A 17,811-nucleotide genomic window follows, 5' to 3' on the forward strand; every position below is an offset into this window, starting at 1 on the left:
CCTTTTACTTCTCTTTTATATTTCATTTAGGACATATATTTGATTTCTAAATTTTCATATGTAATGGGGCGCCTGAGGGGCTCAGTCAGTTAAGCATCCGACTGTTGGTTTCAGCTCAGGTCACGATCTCATGGTTTGTGGAATCGAGCCCCATGTCAGGCTCTGCACGGACTCTGCAGAGCCTGTTTGGGATTTTCTCTCTCCCTCTCTCTCTGCCCCTCACTCATGCGGGCACATGTGCTTGCTCCCTAAATAAATAAATAAATAAACTAAAAACATTTCTTTTAATTTTCATATGTAGGTAGATTATATTGTATATGAGTGGCATGTCAAGGTACTAAAGGGAAGCATTATGAAATGTTATAAGAAGGGCCCGTTGGGACTGACAGGGTTGAGAGCCACTGATTGAGCCTCTCAGATCACAAGACGATGCCTCCATCAATTCTGACCTCCAGGCACTTGCCTACACTTTTCAGTCGCTCAGCAGTCACAGCGGAGGAAGTCTGGAGAAGGACTGTGCTTGTCACAGCACATGATGACAAGATCTAACTTGTGTAAAACAGGATCTTCATCTCTCTGGGGCAGAGTGGGGGTAGGCGAGGGACTTCCCCCCACCCCCACCACCACACACCAGAGTGAAGAAAGCCGTGTGTCAGCAGAAGGATGGAAGCAGAATTGGGCTGTGCTACTTACAGAGGTCTTCGGTGGCAGCTGGGACAAAGGCAGCCATGGACTCATATAGCTCCTCGTCACAGCCAGGGTTGAGGGAGCACTTCATGAGCAGGTCTGTGGACAGGTGGGCCATGGACTCATACACGGCGTCAGCCTCCTCCCCTTGCATCAGTTCCTCTTTAATGTGACTCTTCAGCATGTCCACAGTTTCCTGAAAGAGAAGACGGGAGTCACGGGAACCCTGAGACGGCCTGGCCCTCTGGGGACAGTTAGGCCCTCAGGGCCTCGTGACAGAGTAAAGGTGCACATGGGTCAGGGCTCAGCTGTGTGTCTGTCTGTATTTCCCACCAGCCTGAAAGCTCGTGGAGGCCAGGCTCCAAGCCTTCTTCTGTTTGTTTTATATTTTTTGTTTTAATCTTTCTATCTTCTCCCAGCAGGAAGCAGAGTCATGCACACAAGAGACTGTCATTAAGCATCCGATGAGATGCATGTATCCACAGGATACAAATTAAAGACTTTCTCATGAGCACCTATTACGGGTCAGGTATGATGCTGGGTGTTTGCCTATACATACCGTCATGCCATCCCTTCCACAAAAGCTTGAGAAACTTGTAATATTCCCTAGTTCAAAGATGAGAAAAACACAGCTCAGAAAAACCTAGTGCCTTACTCAGGGCTGTGCAATCCTACCTTCTGACCTTTCTACTACACCCTGGTTTCTACTTAGGGAAACAAGTGACACCCAAGGGTGTCACCCTTGCTGACCAGCCAGATGGAAATCCAAATGGGCTAAGCAGGGCTGCAGCTAAGATGTCCTTGAGCTAGCGTGCAGTCAGACATCCCTCAGATGCTCGGGGCCTCGTCCCTGCCTCTTCTAGCAGGCTGCTCTGAGGTACCTCCCTTGGTTTTCTACCCTGTGTGCCCGAGACAAGAGGTGGTCTTGGATGAAGTGCCCTGCAGTCGGACAGGCGGCCCTCGTCATTCTGCCTGTAGATGGTGGTGAAGCCAGAAAACTGGCTTCCCTGAAACCTCCACACAACTTTCCTGGTAAGAAACTTTGATGTTTCACAATCCTATTTCAGCACCAACCTGCAAAAATCCTCGTTTTCATCATCACTACCCCAAGAGAGCTAATCTGCTATTGACACAATGTGTTCGTTTCCTGATGAGACCTGAGGAGTAGCCCAGGTGACAGTTGGGAAGTGGTAGAGACTCAAGTTCTGGCATTTGGTTTTGATGTGGTGGAAAGAGGAAACAGGACAGTTCTTAGAGGTCATAAACAACACGCGGAGGCAAACTTTTGGTAGCAATGCTGAAGATGCATCGGCTGAAGGTGATTTTTGGTCGGAGAGCTAAGACTGGAGAAATGTGAATCAGATGAATTTCAGTGCGAACTGAAAAGGCATCTCGAAACTTCCCTGTTACACAGACTAGAATAACAAGCCCCGGAATTAGCATCAAACTAGGTTTGCATCCCATCTCCACCCTTACTAGAGTGTGACCCTCGCACAATTACTCTGCCTTGCTAAGCCCTTCTCCTCATTTATTAAAGAGAGATAACAATACTGCCAACTTCAAAGGATTGTGGTGATGATTAAATGAAACACTGCCTTTTGCCAATCAAATAAATTCAATAAACAGTAGTTATGACTATGAACACAGTATGTCCCCAATAAAAACTGTTGGCATGGAAATGAAACCCTGCATTTGATACATTTGTGACTTCAAAGGAAAGCCAAGTAAACACTTTTTAGCCTTATTTATGTAGACCGTGCCCCAAATGGGCACTCATGCTATTCCACTCATTCAACGTACTTAATCACTCCCAAACTGTGGAGAGCCCCCATACATGCCTCAGTGAGTCACTGACCTGAAAACTGTCAAATACTGAGCACAGAATTAAGTTTCTGGGGAGGTGTAGGCTCACCTCTGTATGGAGATAGAGAGTAAGACTAGATTGTCTTTGTTGTTCCTTTTGAGGTCACAGCCCCACGAGAGAAGCTGAGAGTCCCAGCTGTGACTCATGAAGATGAAGGAAAATCAGAAAAGGGTCCAGTCAGGAAAGGTAGGGGCCTCCAAGACAAGAGAAGCAATATTGGGGCATGGAATAAGGCCCAGGCATGGATGAGATTACACTCAAAGAAGGACCCAGAAGTCAGTGATCAAGGAGGACCTGGGGGTCTAAAACCAGATGAGCAAATAAACGGGGCCTCTGTCTCTTAGACACACAGAGGCTCAGAAAGAGAGACAGGCCATTGGCATAAGGTGGGTCCTCACAGGTGGCCTCCCCAAAGCATCAATTGCAGAGCTTTGTTGTAGTCTCTGCTAAGGAAGAAACCAATCCTAACAGTTCACAGTGGGACCTGACAGTGGGAGAGGCAGCTGGGAGCATCCCATCAAAGTGCCTTGGAGGTGGAAGAAGAGGGATCAGCATCAACCTCTAGCAGATTCACTCTCTGAATGTCTCTGTAAATTCTTTGAGGGTAGACCTCAGTGCTTTACATACATTATTTCCTTTTATCCTGAAAACAACCCTATGAGTAGGACTGGTGTTACCTTCCTTCTGCATCTTAGGACACTATAAGAGAGAGTATACATGATCTGTCCATGTCATCCACTGTGGCTGACAAGCGTTGGCACAGGAATGTGGACTCAGATCCATATGACTCCAGGGCTCAGTTCCACACACACTGGCCCCGCCAGAGAAGAGGCACATGAGCCCCTGCTAGAGATGAAATCCAACCATGTCTCGAGTGCAAAGGCAGCCCTTGGACCACACAGTCCATTTCCATTCCTGGGGCCTCCCCCGCCTTGACCTTACCACATACTCATCGATGAACTGCCGCAGGTCTCTGAAGCCATGTTTCTCAGCAATGGTGTTGGGGTAGTGGCCATGCTTGTTTGCCACACTGTATGCCTGTAGGGCTCCTGGGCAGGTGAGCAACAAGGCAGTGAGGTTCTTCAGTCCATACTTCGCAGCAAAATGCAACAAGGTGGGCAGCTCCTCGTCCCTCTGATCTGAATAATTGTTAAGGAAAACAATGGACAAATGAAAATGAAGGCAGAGGCAAGCCTACCATGGCATCCAGCAGGCACTCAATCAATAGTTCTCGGCTGACTGACCTAACACCTGGCAGCTTCCTTTGAGGTACCACTGAAGATTATATGCCCTCAGATGACAGAAGAAACATGTTAATTAATTTGCAAATCTAACAGTTAATATCCTACCTTTTTTCTCTAAAAGGATCAAAGAATCCTGAAAAATAATACTAATTCAAAATATGCTGATCTTCTATAGGCTTAGCAGCAGCCGCAAAATACAACGGGAATCAGGTTTTGACCTTCTCTGCAAATTTCATAGCACTTCAACACGATTTCTTCGTGCTGATTAAAAAAGAGAAGCCCATCTTCTTAGCTCTTACTCCAAATTTCATAAAGTATGCCAAGTAATCCTAGGTATGTTAATTAGCCTTTCCATGGCCCTTAGTTTTGAATGAGGAGATATTCCCAAACTATCTCAAAAGGGCTGAGAGGATTAATAAGATGGTATTCAGTGAGTTCTTTGTTTAGGACAGGTTTTGAACGTTGGTATTAATACACCTGAACTGCAGGATGTCCATTAACCCTCTGATTCATGGGAAACAAAGTATTCCTGTAGGTCACTGGATCCCCATGACCCCCTCCACCTACTAATATCTGGATGCAGCAAGTTAAACTCTACCAAGAAAATAGACAGTTTGTGTTGTGGAGTTGGGGACCAATCTTTCTTTTGTTTGTTTTCATAAAAATTGATTTCTTTTTTTTCTCAATGTTTATTTCTTTTTGAAAGACGGAGAGACACAGAGTGTGAGCAGGGGCAGGGGAGGGGCAGAGAGAGAGGGATACACAGAATCTGAAGTAGACTCCAGGCCCCGTGGTATCAGCACAGAGCCCAATGCAGGGCTTGAACTCACGAACCGTGAGATCAAGACCTGAGCCAAAGTCTGACACTCAACCAACTGAGCCACCCAGGCACCCCATAAAAATTGATTTCTAAACCCAATAGTGATAGATAGATAGACAGATAGATAGATAGATAGACAGATAGATAGATAGAAAGAAGGGTGGGACACAGGTAGAGGGTAACTGGGTTCTACTGGGCCATGTGATGGAAGAGTGGTGTCCACAGAAGCACCCTAACAGGCACCCTGTCCAGCTGGCCAGTGACCATCGCCACACAAGCAGTTCATGTCACACATGCACACAAGACTGTTCCTCCCTCACTGAACAAATGTTTTGAGCCTTTAATTAGCCACCCAGGCACTGCCTCTGCCCTCACTAAGCTGACAGCCTAGCAGAGAAGACAGACACAGCTGAGGAGAACTAGCACAGAGGACAGCTGACATGCCAGGGGAGCCCCTGGCACCTAGATGGAACACCCTGCCAAAGGTTCAGGAAGGTCTTCCTGAGGAAGTGCTACCTAAGCCGCTGCAGGGGGGTGAACAGAGGGCCACCAGGTGAACGGTAACCAATGAGGAGAGGAAGAAACTGTATTCCCATAAGTTGAGTTGGCAAGAGGCAGGGCAGAATTTTCATCAGGTGAAAGAAGCTCATACTTTCCGTAGAGCAGAGCCAAGGGATAGAGTGGAGAGAGATAAGGGCAGAAATGCAGCAGGAACCCCTTGGGAAGTGCTTGCAAACATGTTAAGGAGTTTGAACTTGATCTGAAGGCCAATGGGACCACAAAGGGTTTTTAGCAAGGGGTGGAGGTAGGCAGATTGACAATTTGGAAGACCAGCTAGCCAGTGAAGGAATCATCCCCCAAGGATGAGCTGCAGGGAAGGAACCAGTGAGGTTTGAGCACAGGCTGACTGGATGCTGAAACCAACAGAATGGAGTCAACCCACGGCTGGTTTCCTGAGGTTTGACCTTTTGACTTACTTGTCATCATATCTTCTTCTTCCAGTTGGTTAATTCCAAAGAGGTGCAGTCCACTCGCAGGGATATTGTTCTTCAGGGACTCAGTTAGCAGTTTATCAAGGGTCTCTGTGTTGTAGGGCACAATTTTAAAGGCCTGAACACAAAAGGGAAGAAGGTCAGACTTTAACCCCAGCTATCTCCCATCCAGCAGGTTAGAAGCTGAAGAACCATGAGCAGAAACTACACACCCAGGGGTGCCTAGGTGGCTCAGTCAGTTAAGCATCTGACTTCAGCTCAGGTCATGATCTCCCAATTTGTGAGTTCGAGCCCCACATTGGGCTCTGTGCTGACAGCTGAGAACTTGGGAGTCTGCTTTGAATTTTGTGTGTGTGTCTCTCTCTGCCCCTCCCCTGCTCATGTGTGCTCTCACTCTCTCTCTCAAAAATAACTAAAAACATTTTTTTTTAATTTTAATTAAAAAATGAAAAGGAACTATGTGCCCAGAAAACTCAGGTTTCCTTTCAACATCCTTACCTGACACATGAACTCCACAGGATTTGCAGCATTGGACAATAAATTCCCAATTTCTTCCATGTCAGTATAGTAGCTGATAACAGTTTCACATACCACTAACTCCCCAGAATAGATCTTTAGAGAAACATTCCCAGATGAAAGGTCTAAACAGAAGAAGAAGAAACAAAACAAAACAAAACACCACCATGAATGCACCCAGGAAGAACAAGGTTTCCAGGGAAAAGTGTTCATGATTCACCTTAATGGTAAAGAAATTAACTGGGGGCTGGAAGAAAGATTTTGGAGGTAAGGTGGAGGACAGAGAAGTGAGGGGAAGGGGAGAAGTAGGAAGTGAGCAGACCAGTACTTGGGAGGCCTCTGAGTCAAAGGAATTGTCCTCACTGGGTCTGCAATTGAGTTTTTGGAAGATTTTCATCTGTTTTGTTCACTACACTAGGCCCAGTACCATGATAAACAGGAAGAGGAGCTGAGTTTAAAGCACTTTATACAAAGGTCAGTGGTTGGCACAAGGTGGGATAGATCCTGGCAGGTGGAATTCTGCCTCCACGACACTGGGCCAGGAGAATTGATTCACTTGCTCTGTTGCTGTCATTACTACGTGCTCTCTCTCTTCGGCACCACAGGAAGGGGTTTTGAGGAGGAAAGAAAAAATTAAAAATACACCAACCACAAAGATTCGATTCACAAAAGAGGAAATGCAACAAGTACAGAACATGGAAAAATATTCAGCCTCTTTAATAATCAAAGAAATGCAAATTAAAACAATGGGCTACTCTTTAAAAAGACATCAAATTAGCAAAGATATTTTAAATGATAATGTCTAGTGCTGGTGATGATATAGCAAACTTGATAGAAGTAATATTTCAGAAGGCAATTAAACCTTATTTCCACCAGGATCCTTAAAAATGCCCATCATTTCAAGGGATTCCATCTTGAGGAAAAAATCCTAAATGCATGCATGAAGATGCTCAATATATCATAACTTAAAAGAATAAGAAGACAATAAGAAATCAGAAATTATATAAATACAGAACACAATGAGGAAATGGAAAATTGAAAGATGACACTTCTTTTCAATGGAGTATTATGCAGCTTTAAACAATATGGATTATAAGATATAGGTCCAACACAAGGAACTGGCTTTAAAAACTATGATACATCTGTACAATGGATTACCTCGTAACCATTAAGCATCATGTTGCAAAAGAATATTTATTAACATGGGAAATACTCAAAGGTATTTTCCAGGTAATGAAAGTGGCCGATGAGACTATACAAAGCTATGTACACAGGGGTGCCTGGGTGGCTCAGTCAGTTAAACATCCGACTTCAGCTCGGGTCATGATCTCACAGCCTGTGAGTTCGAGCCCCGCGTCAGGCTCTGTGCTGACAGCTCAGAGCCTGGAGCCTGCTTTGGGTTCTGTGTCTCCCTCTCTCTCTGCTCCTCTCCTGCTCATGCTCTGTCTCTCTCTGTCTCAAAAATAATAAATAAAAACATTAAAAATAAATAAAATAAATAAAAAAACAAAGCTATGTACACAGATTCAGAAAAATATAGAAATCACTGATTTCCTTTGAGGTGGGCATATAGGCAATTTTCTATTTACTTTCCTTTATGGTGGTTGTATTCCTCAACTTTTTGGTACTGAGCTCACATTACTTTTGTAACAGAAAAAGTATGTTATAAAATGGTAAGTTACAAAGTCCATGTAACAGCACAGGGTAAAAGAATGCTAAGAGGATAAATATAAGATTATATAAAGAAAAACAGAATATTGAAAACAACTGTTGTTAAAACTGGTGAACAAAGGCCAAAAGACAGTATAGTAGTCTGATGACTTTTTTCTACTTTCCTCTAGTTTAAAAAATTTTTAATATGTTTACTTCATAAGGATAAAAATTTTAATATATCTATTTTTTCCCCATCACACATGTACATTTCTGCAACTTCCTTTTCCTTTAAATAGAACATGACAACCAAATCCAAATGTTGGCTGTCAGTCTTCTCAATTGCTGAATAAAGACAGGACAAGTAAAAGAAAGTAAGTGTGGGCCTCTTCCTGAACAGGATGCCTAATTTCCGGAGGTAGATGGGGCTACTTACTGGGGGCCTTCACGGAAATGGTGTACTCATTCTCCAGCTTGGCTTCCACCCTTAATGAGGGAGAATCCTCAGGAGAAAATTCCGCTTCTGTGGTCACCCTCTCATCCAGCTTACATCTCACGATGACGTAGACAGTGGTTTCGGCCTGCAACAGGAGACCAGTCAGTGTCCCCTCTCCCTCCTGGGTACCCTATTAGGGTGCTGGCTCCCTGATCCCCAGCTCTATCTAGAGAGGCTGTCCCAGAGCAGGGTGGGGTCTGGAGTCTAGCACTGGGCACAACTGCTGTGGGTCTCAAAAAGACAAGTTACAAAGACCGAGAGTGAACATTTATAAGCCTTTACGGCAATTTGATGGAGTAATTTTATGTCTGTTGAACTTAATGTAATAATTTAAAAACCTGGGGCTTGTATTTCATACATACTTTTATTTCATTTTTACAGCATTTCTTTTTTATTGTGTTTTATAAAAGCATTAGCCCGTGGCAGAATTAGAAAATTTAAAAAGCAAAATAAAAAGGATCTTCACAGATAGTTTAAGAAGCACTATTCTGAGAGTAGGCTGGCTACTCAAAGTGAAGCCAGCAGACTAACAGCACTGGAAATCATTAGAAATGCAGAATCTCAGGCCCTTCCTGGATCCACTGAACCATCAAAGTCCGAATTTTACCAAGACACCCGGGGTGACTCACATGCACCTCACAATGTGAGAGGCAACAGCCAGAAGAAGCCCTCTTGGCTTCTGCTCTTTATGCTGTTCTTGAATGGGAAAAATGCCTTATTGGAGGACTGATTTTCCTAAGGCATGGAGCAACCTATGAATAGCTATTTTACCTTGCTTTAAGATCTCTTGCTGGGCCAGCCACATATGATTGTCTTGTCTTACTGTGCTAGTTAAGTGGGTAATGGGCCTCTCAAAACTTGAACTGCTAAGGATAGACCCTCCAAAGAGAAGCGGAGAAAGAAGAGATTTCCAGTCATTGCTAATCCCCAAGTGTTCATCCTACGATTCTATTATAAAGTCCTTTGGGGCACCTGGGTGGCTCAGTAGGTTAAGTGTCCCAACTTTGGCTCAGGTCATGATCTCACGGTTTGTGGGTTTGAGCCCTCAACTGTTGGTTGAGCTCTGAGCTGACAGCTCAGAGCCTGGAGCCTGCTTCCGATTCTGTCTCCCTCTCTCTCTCTGTCCCTCCCCCTCTCACACTCTGTCTCTCTCTCTCTCGAAATGGACAATAAAATAAAAAATAACATCACATCACATCACATCACATCACATCACATCACATAACATAAAATAAAAAAGTCCTCATAGTAGCCCTTCATGATGAAGGCCACTATTTCACAACAGGTGAAGGAGAGGCATGATTCTGGTTTCTGGAGACTGTTGAGGCTGAATGTGGATGCGTTTGTGGTTGACCTGGCTCTGGCTGCAGCCAAGGCCCTGTCCCACCTGCTCCTTCTCCCAGGCAACATGGGGAGTCAGAATGAGTGTGTTCTTCTCTGTTGACAGTCAGGACCCAACCCCAGTCCAGCCACCCCAGTATCCAGAGACCAAGGACAGGCCACAAGGAGAATCCTGGAAGCCAGGATGGGAGAAGAAACAAAAGTCTGGAGAATCAGGGAGGCATGTCAAGGGCACCATTCTTCAGTTCCGAATGCCTTCACCCACAAGTGCCCACTAGCCTGGTCTCGGGAAAAGACCACAGGTCTCAGGACGAGAAGAGTGTGGGGAAGACAGGCGGGCATATGGACAGCCTAGACACTGGAATGCCCACCAAGAGCTGGCCAACAAGGAGGAAGCATGAAGCGGGCTGAGAATAAAGAAAAGTGAGTGGTGGGAACAGTGGACTGGGGGATACATGCCCCATCTAACGGGCTGCTAGGCCCAGCCACTCACCTCAGGCCTGGTATTACCAGATTCTGATTCAAAGGAAGCTGGGAACAGATTCTCATGCCTAATTGCTAAAACACTGTGCAATCTAAACCAAACATGTCTATGAGCTCAATCTCACCCAAAGCAGCGGTTTGCAATCTCTATGGAGGGAGTCCTTGCTCAACACCTCGTGGCCTCAGGCTGCACGGAAAACCACTCACTGGTGCAAGGAAGCTAGTACTTCCCACTGCCAAGGCTCACACACCCTCTTGTCTCTAGGAGACCATGCTGGCAAACTTAGCAAAGGGCTTGTATCCACAGGGAAGTATTTTACTGCCCTGAACTAATCATCACATATTTTCCATAAGGAAATAAAAAACTACCAACAGGATGGTAGGATTCAAAGGACAATGGACTATCAATTGTGCCATCACATTCAAGTCACCTGTTAACACATGTCCCACCCTGAAAATGTGAGTCACATTATGCTTTGGCATTTATCTTATCCCTTTAGCAATCAGCCTTGGCAAGTTTCAGCCAGCAAGCTTCAAGGGACCCATGTGGGGCACAGCAGTGGTCGGTTGATGGAGAAGCAAGCTCGCAAAATGCCCCCCATCTCCCTCCTCCCAGCACTACCCTGGCAGGAATAGACCCAGGCCTCTACCTCCAGGGCTGGCATAAGTGTCCGGTAATGCTCATGTGTGCCACATGCTCTGTGTTTTTGATCTAGGAACTCACAGTCTTAGATCGATGGCACATACATTCCTGAGCTCACCTCTGTTGGACTTAAAGGAGTGAGTTGTGCTCAAGGCCCAGGTCCTGGGGTTCTCAGGGAAGCTCATCTACAGAGGAATCCCAAGGGAAGGCTGGGATTACACTGAGGTGCAACAGGAAAACCCCACTCCTTTCACTATGACAACTGCATCCACTGAAAAGGCCATGTTCTGACACTGATCCACCAGCCCCAGGAGTGCCTACCCCACAGCGAATGCGGTCCGGCTGCACCACCATCAGGTTCCCAGGTGAAGTCTGCGGCGGTAGGCTCTGCTGCTTCAAGTAGGAAGGCCCCTTCTCGTCTTCAGCCTCTGTGTCAGTGACTGAGTCACAGCCAGAATCTACGGAACAAAGGACACCGCTGAATGGAACACAAGGAAGGAGAACTATTGGGCACGTTCCGTAAGCCCAAAAGCCCCAAACATTACCAAATAGGAAATGGCTCTGAACGTCAAATAAATACAAGCTGAAGGGAGTGACTCAGGAAATCATGAAAGAGGACCTAATGAGGAAAAGCCAATGACCTGGTAGGCCACAAGGGTAGGGTGACAGCAAGAGGAAGACTGCTGAGAAGAAGGCCAAAAAGTCTGAGACAGGCTGCTGCCCAAGGCTAGCAAGTCTAGTCTCAACAGGTGGGCTTCTGGAAGCTTTGCCTCCAGACTTCCTGCACTGCTGGCTTTAGTGGCTGTGAGGAAAGGAGAACCCTTCTCCTCAGGTGGGGTCAAGCATCAGCTGTCCATTTAAAGGCCATCTTTTGAACATCAAGTAAAAACTGTGCTGTCCAGGAAGCCACTATTCCTCAGGGTTACGACAAGCCGATGTGCCCACTCTGGAGTAACAGTGACAAGCATTCATTTTCAACAAATCTCCGGTCAGTGTAACCGGGTTCCAGATCGGTGCCACAGCCAACACCTCTACTGTGCACAGGCTCAGGCAGGTGAGGAGGAGTGTCCTGGCGTGTGGGGCATGGCACAGAGTGAGATGATGCTGAGATGGTGTAAGTGGAACTTACCAGAGCTCTAAGGCAGGGGCTCTTAACCAGAATCCATCAACTGATAGGCTGTGTGCAAGATTTTTATTCGGGGGGGGGGGGGGGTGCACGCGCATGCATGCGCACAGGCCTATACTCTCTGGAGATAGTCCAAAGCTTCTGTAAGATCCCAAAGAAGGACAAAATAGTTAAGAATGGTTAAGAGGAGAAGGAAGGCTCATCCAGCCCCTTTCTTGGGCCATCTCTTCTTCACTCCTAAATCACTTACAGAGCAGCCGAACATGTCAGGCACTGAGAGGACATGAAGATGAATAAGATATCGATCCTGCCTGTGGAGAACCCACAGTCTAAAAGGGCAGGTACAGTGAGAGGTAAGGGTTATCTTCGCTGATTCCTGCAGGCTGACCTCCCAGGGAAGGAGGTGGCCTCCTGCAGAGCTCATGGCAATCAGTCCTAGTAAAATGCTGGGCTGGTACATCAGGCCACTGATATGTCCCACAGAAAGCTCTACCCACGGGCTTGCACGCTAGACCTCAGGTCATACAGGGGAAGAGGCTGTGCTCCCACGACCGTGAAGGCTGAGATGGGTTAGGGGACTAGGCACCATCACGTCCTACTGCTGCTAACTGTGGGGCAACGACCTCCAGGACCCGCTCAGGCTGGGCAAAGGGCTGAGGTTTCCCAGATAGGCAGCTTAAAAACCCCACAGCCTTGGCCAGCGGTCTCATCCTAGAGCCTGACATCTGTGCTGACAGATGTCTATGCACGGCCCCAGACTGTGACAGACAGTGAGGCAGATTCCTGCTGCTCTTCCCCTCTCTGTGATTTCTCTCAAGACTCACTATTCCACAAGGTCTGCCGGAGGCGGCCAGATCTCTGACCTTGCTTGCACAACAGGAATCCAAGCAGAATTTAGTGCTGACAGACGAGGCAAAGGACTCTGGGTGTTTTAAGCGGGGTGGGGGGGTGATACTATTTTTCACTAGCCATCAGAGCCAATGATCTTCTGTATCTCTCCTGTCCTTGCCAATCCTACTGACTCCCTTCTCAGTGCTAATTATCCCCCTCCAAGGCTAACTGGAGTAATGTCCCTGCCTCCCTGCTCTCCAAGACCCATTAACTGAGGCTGCCATTTTCTCCACTGGATCTGTCCTTCCTGATAGCCTTCTGTCCTTGATTGGTTACTTCTAGAACAGCCAGGACCCAGTCCCATGGACAGAGTTGTACATGCCACCCAAGCAACTCTCAGCCACCAAGGGACCTTGTGAAGGAAAGAGCCAAAAAGATCAGTGATGATTAATATTCTTCTTCTGAGTAATTATATAATATCACCTCAAGCTTCAATATTTTATTATTAGATGCCTGAACTATCCCATTTTTTTTTTCATTTCTGAGGATCTTCTTGGAAAAGAAAATAACCTCATTGAGTTAAAACACTCAATCAGCTACTTTATTTTTATTATTATTATTATTTTAATATATTTTATTTTTGAGAGAGAAGGAGAGTGCAAGCAGGGGAGGGGCAGAGAGAGAGGGAGACACAGGATAGAAAGCAGGCTCCAGGCTTTGAGCTGTCAGCACAGAGCCGGATGTGGGACTCAAACCCAAAAACCTGGAGATCGTGACCTGAGCCGAAGTCGGAGACTTAATGGACTGAGCTACCCAGGCACCCCTCCAATCAGTTACTTTAAACTGCAAGAAGCTCCCCAGAATTGCTCCAGAATTGTTTAGATGCTACCCTGAGCGGCCGAGTCCCAGGCACCAACTTTTGCCAATTCTCTATTCTAATTTACAATACAGGTACAAGCTTCTTGGGACAGACCCATTGTACAGTCTACCAGTGCTTCAAGAAAGAAGAACATGTCATTTCTCCCAAATTACTGATCTATTATTAGTCAGCTAGCCAAAGAGTCAGAGCTCTACTAAATAATATTAAGGAAAGAGCAGAGAAAATACAAATATGCCAATGAGAAAGACAGGATAATAAATGATATGGAGAATTTTAGAAACACACTGATGTGAATTCCATGCTAAGAATTTTTTAGATTTCAGTACAATTTTTATAGAAAAATATTAATTGCCAAAACGGTCTTAAAATAAGAAGAAAATCTGACTAAATCAATAATCATAGATTATATATGTTTTATGTCTCTTACTAAAGTTTAAGAAACAATAAAGTGTATTCCTATTTTAGATTACATTTATAAAAAAATTAAACAGCAATTAAATTCAATGGATAACCCAAAAACCAAGCTTCATTCTCATAAAAACTTAATATGTGATAAAGAAAGCACTAAAAATCAGTATAAAGAAAATGGTTGGTGAGAAGAATGACTCAGGAAATGGTGCTGGGAAAATTTAGCTATTTTGGGGTGGGGATGGGAAAACAGAGGGACTATTGTGATGCTTCCTAATTCTCACATACCTCCAAATAAAGTTTATATGGATTATAGACTGAAGTGAACAATAAAACAGATTTTTAAAATTAAAAAGATGAAAATATGGGTGAAAATTTAACATTGGCTCGGGAAAAGACTTATTAATCTTAAACAACAAAAGAAATACAATCCAAACAAGCAATAGGGTTGGTATGAATTTAAAACTTCAGTAAAAAACATTTTAAAAACCTAAAATATAAATCACATTGTTTTAGTGGCATTAGTCATAATAGTCAAATTGGAAACAACCCAATTGTCCCTCAGCTGATGAATGGATAGACAAAACATGGTATATTATTCAGTCATAAAAAGGAATAAAATATTGACATTGAAAACATACTGAGTGAAAGAAGCCAGTCACAAAAGACCACATATTTTTTTATTCCAAATATATGATATGTCTACAATAGGCAAATCTATAGAAACAAAAAGTAGATTAGTGGTTGCCTAGGGCTGGGGGCTTGGTGGGGGCTAGGGAGTTGGGGGAGCATAGCTAAGGGGTATGTAGTTTCTTTTTTGAGGTAATAAACATATTCTAGAATGAATTGTGGGGATAGCTGCAAAAGTCTGTGAATATACCAAAAAAAGCCTCGCTGAATTTTACACTTTAAATGGGTAACTTGTATATTATATGAATTACATCTCAATAGAGTGTTACCAAAAAATCCAGTGGCAAGTCACAAACTGGTTTAAAATTAGAAATAAACAAGCGAAGGGGCTAATTTCCTTAAGATATGAAGAGATCACAGAAATGTCTTTTAAAATACCCAATAAGTAGATAATTCACCAAGGAAAAAAATACAAATTACCTCCCCATCTAAAAAGAAATAAACCATCATTCATTATCACTAATGATCATGAAAATAAAATAAAAATAACATTTTACATTTACTGCTATTTTACCTTTTCAAGTTAGGAAACTTTTGAAGGTGAGGTAATATACTCACTCTCATTTGATGCTGAGGGAAGTATAAACTGGTAAGACCTTTCTGGAAAGGCATGTGTTCATATGCCGAGAAAGAGAAAGGTTTTGGTTTTGGTTTGGTTTGGTTTGGTGTTTTGTTTTGTCTTGTCTTGTTTTGTTTTGTTTTGTTTTGTTTTGTTTTGTTTTGTTTTGTTTTGTTTTGAGAGAAAGAGAGAGAGAGCATGAGCAGGAGAGGGATACAGAGAGAAAGAGAACCCAAAGCAGGCTCCAGACTCAGCGCAGAGTCCAACACAGAGCTCGATCTCACAACCAGATCATGACCTGAGCCAAAATCAAGAATCAGACAGACTCTCAATTGACTGAGCCACCCAGGCACCCCTGAAAGAGAAAGTCTTTAAAGTGTTCATACCTTTGGCCGCATATTTCTACTATAAGTCTCTCTTAAGGGGGAAAATAAATGTTCGAAATGTAGATAAGGACAATGAACAAAGATGTCTGCTAAATCACTCTTCGTATCCATGAAAAGTGGAAAACAACCTAACTGATGAAAGAACATTTAAAAATATTTTAAAAGAGGGGCGCCTGGGTGGCGCAGTTGGTTAAGCGTCCGACTTCAGCCAGGTCACGATCTCAAGGTCCGTGAGTTCGAGCCCCGCGTCGGGCTCTGGGCTGATGGCTCAGAGCCTGGAGCCTGTTTCCGATTCTGTGTCTCCCTCTCTCTGCCCCTCGCCCGTTCGTGCTCTGTCTCTCTCTGTCCCAAAAATAAATAAACGTTGAAAAAAAAAATTTTTTTTAAATATTTTAAAAGAGTTTTAAGTATGGGGCGCCTGGGTGGCTCAGTCGGTTGGGCGTCCAACTTCAGCTCAGGTCACGATCTCGCGGTCCATGAGTTCGAGCCCCGTGTTGGGCTCTGGGCTGATGGCTCAGAGCCTGGAGCCTGCTTCCAATTCTGTGTCTCCCTCTCTCTCTGCCCCTCCCCTGTTCATGCTCTGTCTCTGTCTCAAATAAATAAATAAATAAATAAATAAATAAACGTTAAAAAAAAAGGAGTTTTAAGTAGAAGCTTATGACATTATGTTAAGCAAAAAAGCAGGATATAGAATCATATATCTTATAGTGTCGGATATCAACTATATAAAGAAAAACGCATTTAAAAGGTCAGAAGAAAATCTGTCCTTGGATTGTGCATGGCCCCTCTTCCTCCCTCTTTTCCTCCTTCCTTCCTACCTCCCAACCTTCCACGTGTTTTCCTATTTGACACAATGAGAAAGCACTTGGATAATGGGGGTTGGGGTACAGAGAAAAGCAGCAACTGACTCCGTTGGCTAATCGTGTCACTAGCTTGGCATAAATGAGATTGACCCTAACAGTGCGGCACTTGGCAGATATTCCCCAGCATTCAGATGGGGCATATAAACAATTCCTTCCAGTAGGTCTATTCATTTAGTCACCTGAAATGAATTCACTCCCAGCAGCTAATTCACTTCAGGAAGTCAGGCAGGATGCCATTCATTCTGCCAGCTGCTTCTGGAGGCGCTGATTGACAACACTATCGCTTGCGTTTCTTCAGCCACATCTGCCTCTTCCACAGCGTACTACAGACTGGGCCAGGCCAACCACTTCAGCAAATCCAAAGTTTCCTTTGAAGGAAATGCCAACCCAGACATAAGCACCCCTGAAACCCACCTCACAGAGTGACATGGCACCAAGCTTTGCCACGTAAGTATGCACATCTCTTGTGACCCCTCCCCACCTTGAAGACAATACCACCTTTTTTTCTAACGTTTATTCATTTTTGAGAGACAGAGAGAGACAGAGCATGAGTAGGGGAGGGGCAGAGAGAGGGAGACACAGGATCTGAGAGCCTGATGAGGAGCTCGAACCCATGAGCTGTGAGATCATGACCTGAGCCGAAGCCGGATGCTTAACCAACTGCGCCACCCAGGTGCCCTCATAATACCACCTTTGCTGTCCTGAGACTCAAATAATAAATGTTTGAGTGAAGGCATTCCGAAAACCCCAAGGACCCCGCACAATGTAAAGTACTATTAAGACACCAATAGTATCCTCACTGCTTTAAAATTGAACAATATTTTCTCAGCTTTTACGAGGTCCACAGGAACTCTGGAGAAATCATAGAAAAAAAGACTTCCTTTGTACATCTGCCCCCCCCCCACACACACACACACAAAGTCTTATCTATAGAGGATCCATGTGGCAAATACTCCTAGGATTCAGTGGCAGGAAAAGTTTGTCTCTTCAGAGAACTTGCCTGTTTTACTAGACCACAAGAACAGGCTAACATGGTGCATTTCACTTTTTGCCCTTACTTCCAGACAGTTCGGTCATCATTTTGGTTCTTAACTGCTGTTAACACTCTCACCCAGGTCCTTCGTCATGCCTATTTGTCTTTAATATTGTGTTTAATTTTGGAGGCTGCTCCAAATTCTTTGGGGATCTAGGGAGGATGTGAATCAATGTTTCTCAAACTGGTATCTGCCAGAAGTCCTCCCCTATAGTCCTTATGAGAATCTGTGCTTGGGCTTAAATTTAGATGATAATGCCTTTAAAGTAAAAGGCAAACACGTTCCAAGTTATCTAGAT

General features: G+C 44.5%; 1 protein-coding gene across 1 annotated transcript in view; it reads right to left on the reverse strand.

The window, feature by feature from the left end:
- Window positions 1-17,811, reverse strand: part of PIK3AP1 (phosphoinositide-3-kinase adaptor protein 1) — a 116,728-nt gene that overhangs the window by 47,216 nt on the left and 51,701 nt on the right. The window contains exons 3-8 of the mRNA XM_027062733.2: window positions 11,058-11,194; window positions 8,210-8,354; window positions 6,106-6,248; window positions 5,593-5,725; window positions 3,494-3,690; window positions 694-883 (exon numbers count right to left, since the gene is read on the reverse strand). Coding sequence (XP_026918534.1) covers window positions 694-883; window positions 3,494-3,690; window positions 5,593-5,725; window positions 6,106-6,248; window positions 8,210-8,354; window positions 11,058-11,194 — 945 coding nt within the window. The remainder of the gene's footprint in view (window positions 1-693; window positions 884-3,493; window positions 3,691-5,592; window positions 5,726-6,105; window positions 6,249-8,209; window positions 8,355-11,057; window positions 11,195-17,811) is intronic.

Source organism: Acinonyx jubatus, chromosome D2 (assembly GCF_027475565.1).
Source record: "Acinonyx jubatus isolate Ajub_Pintada_27869175 chromosome D2, VMU_Ajub_asm_v1.0, whole genome shotgun sequence".
Taxonomy (NCBI): domain Eukaryota; kingdom Metazoa; phylum Chordata; class Mammalia; order Carnivora; family Felidae; genus Acinonyx; species Acinonyx jubatus.